Source organism: Lycium ferocissimum, chromosome 8, assembly GCF_029784015.1.
Source record: "Lycium ferocissimum isolate CSIRO_LF1 chromosome 8, AGI_CSIRO_Lferr_CH_V1, whole genome shotgun sequence".
Taxonomy (NCBI): Eukaryota; Viridiplantae; Streptophyta; class Magnoliopsida; order Solanales; family Solanaceae; genus Lycium; species Lycium ferocissimum.
In genome coordinates, this window is record NC_081349.1 from 7,322,343 (window position 1) to 7,331,601 (window position 9,259).

At 34.7% G+C, this 9,259-nt stretch overlaps 1 protein-coding gene across 1 annotated transcript; it reads right to left on the reverse strand.

The window, feature by feature from the left end:
• Window positions 1–1,182: 1,182 nt before the first annotated feature.
• On the reverse strand, window positions 1,183–6,137 carry LOC132067159 (cysteine-rich receptor-like protein kinase 2). Its single transcript, XM_059460309.1, has 8 exons — window positions 5,902–6,137; window positions 3,809–4,607; window positions 3,616–3,726; window positions 3,396–3,535; window positions 2,846–3,056; window positions 2,505–2,739; window positions 2,229–2,379; window positions 1,183–2,116 (listed from the first exon to the last, which is right to left on the reverse strand). The coding sequence occupies exons 2-8, from the start codon at window positions 4,572–4,574 to the stop codon at window positions 1,784–1,786; spliced, it is 1,947 nt and encodes a 648-aa protein (XP_059316292.1). The 5' UTR covers window positions 4,575–4,607; window positions 5,902–6,137; the 3' UTR covers window positions 1,183–1,783.
• Window positions 6,138–9,259: the final 3,122 nt, after the last annotated feature.

Here is a 9,259-nt window from a genome sequence, read left to right on the forward strand (position 1 = left end):
CAGTAACCAACCACTTCTTAAAGCAAATGAACTCCAAATATAATTTGTCCTAGCAAATGAACTCCAAAAATAATTTGTCCTCACATCTGTTTAATAAAAGTTACCAGCACTTGTAATTAAATATGTGAAGGTGTTAAAGTAGTATACCAAGGAAATGAGAGTTGAATTTTAATCTGCTAACTTAATTCCAAGATCAATATGCTCCTGAATACCATATTGAAAGCAGACAATTTCAAGAGCTGACAATCTTCTTTAGTGGCAAAGCGTTAAATTATTTCAAATGAATAAGTTTCTTTATCTTCAGCTGCAGCTGCCAGACTAGTTTCATTTATCAACTCATCCCGTCTACCACATAAACACCATATAAATATTTGCTTGTGGTAACTAACAAACAGTAACCAATTTGTACTCCAATCTATTCAATAAGCGTAATTTACGGGGTTAAACGAGTACAACGATACCCATATTGCAATATAAAATGAAATCGAATCAAAAGTCAACCAAAAAGCCAAACCCGAGCCGCCAGGTAATTTTACTATATTTCCACGGTACTCATACTCCCAAGAGTTCAAATCGACGATCAACTTCCAAACACGATAATGAATTGACCTAGAATTTCACAAATTACACTCTCTTAACCCTAAATTAAAATCCCCAACATTTCCAATTCAAATATACAAATCTAAACGGGCAATTGATATAATAACTTAAATCCAAGTTAAAAACACTTGCCCAATAATTTGAGATAAAAATCCACCTTTGAATTATCCAAAAACCGACTATCCAACTAATAAAAATGTTGAAATGACATAAAATCCAGATCTTCCAGCTTTTACTACGCGATCACGAGTGAGACCCGCGACCGCGAAGAGCAGTTCAGCGAGGCCCTCTACGCGACTGCGAACAGCCTCACGCAACTGCCCAGGGTCCCCCAGTCCCTTTTTCACAAGCGTGACCCTAGGCCCCGTGATCGCGAAGGCCTGCAGCTGCACCAGGAAAAAAAAAAAAATCTGGTGCAGCACCAAGGGGGTTTTAGCACCCAAAACTCACCCAAACCCCCTCAAACAAGTTCAAGCGGATATTATAACTTGTTCCAAGTCTCCAAACCCAAAATTAAGCTTTAAATCGAAGAATCAAGGGTCGGGCTGTTACAATCAATCTCTAAACAGAGACATGGATTTAATCTAACTAATTATTATTTCAAAATTTATATTGTCATCATCCAATTTGTTAGGCGTACTGATCTATAATGAACTTCACCTATTAATAAATAAAAAGGATAAACAATATACATTGTCCTATCCAGATTAAGAGTACAAATACATCTAATTAGCTAGGGAATTGTTGTATATAGTCAATATATTTTCTCTACTTGTCCTATTCAATACATTCATAATGTACTAGTAACTTGGAATTAGACCGTTCTCATAATCAACATAAGTTGTATTTAATCTTGTGTTACAATCACACCAATGGTGTACCCAATAGGCTCTTACTTCACTTTTATATTTTTATCTTATGCTACAATTATACCGATAGTTTGCCCAACAATCTCTCTCTTCACCATTACAATGACAAGAGTATCTGCTTATGTAATAATGATAAACTGCTCCTAAGATTTGTGCAAACACTTCACCATTACAATGACAAAGCAACTTGTTGCAAACAAACATCTGCTCCCAGAGTCTGCAAAAAGGAACACGAGGCAAGACAATACTTGAGACGCACAACATTTGTTGTCTCACAGATTTATGTCATATCTCAGTTTGAGGACACTGATACATCATCTGGGGTAGAAAGAACTGTGAGAAACGTTTGCAATTGAAGCCGAATCACCTTCTTTAGATGGGGTATCCCAAGGATCATGAAGCTCCATGGTTTTCTCATCTACAAAGGGAGGATTAGATGGAGCCGGTAACTCTTCTTCTTTCTTTACTAGCATCTGCAATGCCTTTGACATGGACGGTCTTAATCCTGGAACCTCTTGTGTGCACAAAAGTCCTACATGTACCATTCGTAGAACCTCCTTTTTTACATTACTTGTGTGGTAGTTGTGCAGCATAAGATTTGGGTCAAACAGTTCCTCTACTCTCCCATGCTGAAAATGCTGCCATGCCTGTTTCATCCACGACAAGAAGTTAAATCAATGAGCAACAACTTTCTTGTCTGCAATTGTATAGATCCAGAAATATATTGGTAAAAATAGACGAATTAGTTTCACATCTTACAATGGAAATTAAACTGTCGGAGTATTCAGTGTTTTTGCTTCTATTATTCTGCCTTCCAGTAACTATCTCCAATAAAAGAACACCAAAGCTGTAAACATCTGCCTTTTTGGTTAGTTGGCCATGGGCTAAGTATTCTGGCGCCATATAACCTCTGCAAAGGAAAGAACGGAAAATTTTTAACCATCTGAAATAACTAATTCAACTGCTGGCTGTTAATATTTAGCGAACATAAGTTTTGAACTAAGATTTAAATGGTGAAAGAAAAGAATCACTAACAAAGTCCCAGCAATAGCAGTGCTTATGTGACTCTTGTCTTCTTGGAAAGACCTTGCCAACCCAAAATCAGCTATTTTAGCTCTGAGCCTTGAATCCAACAGGATATTGCTGGCTTTTATATCTCTATGAATGATCCTCGTCTTATTGTTTTCATGGAGGTACACCAAACCTTCTGCAGTCCCTATAATGATTTCAAATCTTTTCTCCCAGTTCAGCGTTTTACCTTTGGTAGGATCTGCCAATTTCGACATACAAGGTGAATTCTATTAATTTCATGCCAATAAGAATCAAGTGTGACAAAGTCATTGCAGCAGTTGTATACTACAATAACTGCTACTCACCAAAGATAAACCGATCAAGACTCTGGTTCGGGAGGAACTCATATACAAGAAGGCTTTCGGGTCCAGAACAGCTGCATCCTAATAACCTTACTAGATTTTTGTGCTCAACACTGCTAATAATGTTGACTTCATTATAAAAATCTGCAGCTCTGTGTTTGTTGTTGAAGAACAGCCTTTTGACAGCAATCTCTCTCCCATCTTGTAGAACTCCCTGCAGTATATAAGCATATTATAGACTTACTCAGATGTGATTATAAATCATTGTGAAACATACAACAACAACAACAACATACTCAGTGAAATCCCACAAAGTGGGGTACGGGAGGGTAGAGTGTACGCGGACCTTACCCCAACCTTGGGAGGTAGAGAGGTTGTTTCCGGTAGACCCTCGGCACAAGGACAATCAACTCAAAGCAGTATAAAAAGTCACAGCAAAATACTATAAAAGCATGATAAAATAGTATGAAAAAAGAGCTAATTGTGAAACATAGTGATGGATAAATTGAAAACTTAAAAAGATGTTAACCAGTGCGATATTCTCACCCACTACCTTATAAACTGTACCAAATCCACCTTGCCCAAGCTTGTTTGCCTCATCAAAAGACCCAGTGGCTTTCTCAAGAGTTGAATACTTGAAGTTCAAGCTGCTGTCGTTAAGGGTCTTCACTAATTTCTCCACATCATTGGAACCTGAAAATTTAAAAACTCTTAGTTGCTTTAAGAAATATCCAAAGCCAAAGCCTTAGCTGAAATATTACCAAATGTTTTACCTTTTCTCTTCTTCTGTATTTGTTTGTTCTTCCACATATAAAAGGCGATAACAGCTCCCACTACGAAGACGACCACAGCACTAACAACAGCAATTACAATTACTACCACTCCTGAAAATTCATTTCTCTATCAGCCACATGGTCCATTCAGTGATGACTTAAAGAAAAAGGAAGAATACAAAATAAATATTACCATTTGATGATGAGTCTCCACTGCTAGCTATAGCATTAAGAAAATTAACATCCGAGTACCTCATGAAGCATCCAGTGTACAATGCTCGGCCTTCTGACCAGGGTAAGCACCCCATCATGGAGGCAGATGCATTTTGCAAACAAGCTCGGCACGAGTTAGCACTCACTGTTCTCCAACAATCAGCTAGGACATAAGCCGTCTCGTTCATTGCCCCGGGCACTGCCACTTCAGCACGTGCATAGCCATTATTGTTTGGTGCATTAGCAACCGCTTGCTGGACAGCCCGCCTAGCAGTTTGTTGGAACAAAGAACCCTTTCTGGTTCTATTTCCACAGACATGTCTGTCTTCAGGTCCTAAATACTGGTGATCGAATGTGTAATTCTCAGCCCGCATAAAGCAGCCATCAAGATAAATTCTCCCTCCATTGAATGGAAAGCATTGGGGAAGGACGGTTCGAGCTTCAGCATAGCATAAGACACAGTCGAGTAAAGAAAGATCACCATAGCATTGTGCTAGTCCGTAGTTAGCATCCGGTCCACTGCCGGTGAGTGCTACTCCATAGCCTCTAGTTCTCATTTGCTCACTTATGGTTTCCATAGTGGCAACAAAATTCGGGACATAAGCTGTAGGATTATGCTCAGGCTGGTTACCGCATATGATCTGGACCGTCTGAGATCTAGGTTCTGCCTCTGATACATTTGGTAGAAGTAAAATCGATAAAATAACAAATAGTCTAAATGCAACTAATGTCGCTGCTTTCTCCATTTCCCTACTGCAAGATCTTCGATTGGTAAATCCCTGCTCAATATAGGACGAATTTAAGTAGACTACTTCAGGGACTAACAAGTGAAATCAATCAGATATAAGAAGATAAAATCACTGCATAAAAGTTATGAAGAATTAAAGATTTATTGAGTTATTGTTTTCAATCTTGAAAATGTTGAGTAATATGAAAACCATGAAGAATTAACATGGTAGCTTCCTTTCATAACCAAAAACGTCAACAACAAAGTCCAAAAAGTACAGTACAATTATGCCACCTTTATTTCTGTAAAACTTCCTTTCTACTTTTATTAACAATCATTGAGCCATCAGAAGAAGTCTTGATTTCACATTCATTTTTCAAAATCTTATCTTTATTTTTTTGCTAAAAGCAACACAAAAAAGAGACCACAAATACTCATAGTTGAAACTACTGCAGCATCCTATATTAGACTAAGATTTTTTTTTATTTTTTATTTTTTTATGGATATGTAAAGAAAGTTTTTCCATGTAACTAAGTCCAACTTATAAAAGCTAAACTCATTAATTTGAAAATAGTCTATGCACGTGGTAAATAAAATAGGAGACAAAGTTGAGAATTTTGTCGTGTTCCATCTAGAAACAAAAGAAAGGTCACCATTGAATGATTATACCAAAAACCAACTACATTGATTTTCATATGTAAAAGTGAGACCCCACCTCAATAACAACTTGGCTCAAGCCAGATAATAATAATTGACCAATTTGCCATCATAATCCCAACTCACAAACTTACTCCCACATCTTCAAAACACATCAAAAATTCAATCTTTCATTTTTTTTCCTCTTTACATATGTCTCTGATGCAGAAAACTCAAAATTTGATGGCTAGATTCAAAATTAGAGTTCAAATGAAACAAAAAAAAAGGGGGCCGGGGGGGGGGGGGAGGGGTATTTCCTTTGTTTATTTCTAGTCAACCATAACAAAGTTTACGATTTCTTTTTACTGATTTTACACGAAGCTTAAGTACCAAAGAGTGGTTCTTGCAATCATTTCCAAATAAATTGATAAAATAGGAAACTCGTTTACCCATAAATTAAGATATAATTACATTAAAAAAAAAAAAAAAAAAAAGAAGAAGAAGAAGGAAGAAACAGCAAAAATTACAAAATCCTCAAAATTGAACTGAATACAGACAATTCTCAATCACCAAAAGAAATCATTTCGAAAAATACACAAAAACTAAAAGTCAAAGCTAAATGTAGAAAAAAAGCTCTTTAAGCTCAAAAACATTAAGGGAAACTTCATTTTTATTGAAAATAAAACAACTTAAAAAAACAAAATTCTTACCTTTTGTTCACATGGGGTTGCTGAAAATAGATTTCTTGATCAAGATCACAGGAGAAATTTGTTGAGCTTCCTTAACAACTATGACAAAGAACAAAGGACAGTGACAAAGAAGAAAAAGAAAAAAGGAAGGGAAGGATTTATATAAAGGGATGAAATTAAATGTTGTTAATAATTAGATGAGGGATTATTAAATGAAAGAGTCAAAGAAGAAGAATAGACAAAGTGAAAGTGATATTTGTTTTTTCAAAGAGAAAAAAATGGGTTATGATGGAGGAGACTTTGAAATAACGCGCTTCTTTTAACCGAAACTTCCTTACCTTAATTACCTTTTTGTTGAGGTCGTTTTTGACAGTTGGGTTAAATCTCTGAATTTTAAGTGTCTTTTTTTTTTTTTTTTTAAAAAAAAAGTTAAAATAAATTAGGTTATATTAACTGAAAGTATAAATTAATTTGTATGCAATTTATTTGAGTATACTTGTTCTAGAAAATGTTTTGTCTTATTTTTCAAGTTGTGAATTTTACTTGTAATGGATAGGTATTTTAATTATTACTATTTTTTAAGTGATTTGATAGTGTATGTAAATTAATTTGTTAATATATAGAAGTAAATAATACTATATGATTTAACTTATATACATGACAAAGTAAAAAAGAAAATACACTAATGCATTTTAAACTGTAGTAACAAGTTATTTGTTTTAGATTTCACGTTATTAATCTAGATAATTATGCATGTTTATGTGTAATTATTTTTCTGATGAATTAAAAGTGTGAAAATTTAATTTATATTATTTATATATAGAATTTAAAATCAAAGACTATACACTAATAATGCAAATATTTTCTAACATATTCAGTATACTAACCTATTCTAATAGGGTGCACCCTCTTACTTTTTGAAATAACTGCGTCAAATACACATTTAATAACTTGCCTAGTACATTAATATTTATCGAATTTATATACAGTTCAAAGATTAAGATCTCTATGAGGTTAAACTCGTTATTGCAAAGTAACAAATTAAGATTATGAATATGCTTGATATTTAATAAACATTTAATATTGACACTTGCCTAGTACATTAATATTCATTAATCGAATTTACAAGTCAAAGATAAAGATCTCTATGGGATTAAACTCGAGTTATTGTGAAGTTAAACATTTAATATCGACACTTGCCTAGTACATTAATATTCATTAATCGATTTACAAGTCAAAGATAAAGATCTCCATGGGATTAAACTCGATTTATTGTGAAGTAAAAAATTGATAAGATTATGGATATTTTTGATAATCAATACACAACGTTGGGACTTGCCTAGCACATTAATATTCATTTATTGAATTTATAGGTCAAAGATAAAGATCTCGATGGAATTGCGAAGTTAAAAATTGATAGGATTATGAATATTCTTGCATTTATTACTACTACTATTGACTATACATTATAATACTTCCTACCACTTTTCTATTTATCACTAGTTTCTCGGCACGTGTAATGCCGAATTTTATAGTATATTTTTAAAATAAAAATTAAGTAAATAATTATAAGTTATGAGAAAAATTATAAAATACAAGTTTATGTGAATGATTAGTGTAGGTTGATATATGGTGCTATATAAGTAAAAATCAAAGATTATTTACTAATAATGCAAATATTTTCTACATATTCAGTATTAACTACTCTAATAGGGTGTCCACTTTCTTTGAAATAACTAAGTAATACACATTTAATACTGACACTTGCCTAGTACGTTAATATTTAATGAATTTATATACAGGTCAAAGATTAAGATCTCCGTGGGATTAAACTCGAGTTATTGCAAAGTAACACATTGGTATGATTATGGATGTTCTTGATAATTAATAAACATTTAATATTGACACTTGCCTAGTACATTGATATTCATTTATCGAATCTATAGGTCAAACATAAAGATCTCTACGAAATAAAACTGGAGTTATTCCAAAGTAAAAATTTGATAAGATTATGAATATTCTTGATAATTAATACACAATATTGACACTTGCCTAGTATATTAATATCCATTTATTGAATTTACAGTTCAAAGATAAAGATCTCTGTGGGATTAAACTCGAGTTATTGCAAAATAAAAAATTGATAAGATTATGAATATTCTTACATTTATCACTACTTATCACTAGTTCTCGGCAAGTGCGTTGCACGTTTTAAGCCGAATTTTATAGTATATTTTTTTTTTTGGTGCCTAACGATTTTATTAACCATCAAACCATAATTACAAAGCAGCTGGACTAACTCAGTCCGCTATATAATATCTATCTCTCAAAACTCCAGGCTAACCATTCTACTACTAGCGATTACAACTCAAACATACTAGAAATGGAAAAACACTTAGACCCTATTAGGCGGCAACACCAGGCTGTGTAGAAACATCTTCAAATCCCCATCAGCTCGCACATTGTAGGTGTACATAATTTATCTAGTAACTGGTTCCCATCGCCTTTCATACTTCTCAATAATTCTATTGTTTCTTTCACTCTAGATGGCTAACACAAATTCAGCATAATCAAATTGAATCAATGTAGCCTGTTTGGATCTCCCTTTGTTCATCTACAATAACCATATTTGGTGTTGCAGGAGGAGCCATTACCTTCATCCAAACCATAGGATTCCCATAACAGTTTCACTTATGCGCATTCTAAGAAGAGAAGATCTCTAGTTTCTGCACTTTAATAACACATCACACATGTAGGGTGAACATGTTACACCTCTCGCTTTCGTAGTAGTAGAACCTATGGCTTCCTAGCCGGGTATGCCTTTGGAACAGGGACCCGAGCCCGAGTTTGGAGGTAGAAAGTATCCTATCCTGTGTACAAAGTACGGCGATATTCACGGCAATTTATAGAGTTAGAAGTTGAGCAGAATCGAATCGACGCGATCCGGCCCGAATCGGAAAAATCTGCGAACACCGGTCATCGTCGACGGGTGTCGTCGACATGGTCGATGGACCGTCAGTGTGAGTGTCGACGGGTCCCGCAACCTTGCATCCGTAAAAGTGTGTGCCTGGCAAGTCGAGCAGGACTCTTCGTAGCTGTTTTTAATTCCGAGTATAAATAGGTGGTTCACGACCCTATTTCATATTTTCCTCATTCCAAGTCAGAAAAACCCTAATATATTCTCTCATATTTTCCATCATATTAGTGAAGATTTGACAAGACCCGGACCCCGTAAACCCGAGCTTGCGCTTGTGAAGAAGAAGGTTCTGTGGTTTCTTGAGTTGTGAAGCTTAGGAGTTGAAGTTGAAGTGATTCTTGGGATTTTTGACCTCAAGGTATGTAAATGATTTCTACCCTTGTATTTGAGTTTATTATCAAG

Excerpts from the sequence above, each read along its gene's own strand:
- LOC132067159 (XM_059460309.1), bottom strand. The coding sequence starts at position 4,574 with ATGGAGAAAGCAGCGACATTAGTTGCATTTAGACTATTTGTTATTTTA. Across the intron at positions 3,536-3,615 it reads AATACAGAAGAAGAGAAAAG|GTTCCAATGATGTGGAGAAA; the intron begins GTAAAACATTTG and ends TTAAATTTTCAG. Across the intron at positions 3,057-3,395 it reads GATTTGGTACAGTTTATAAG|GGAGTTCTACAAGATGGGAG; the intron begins GTAGTGGGTGAG and ends TATATACTGCAG.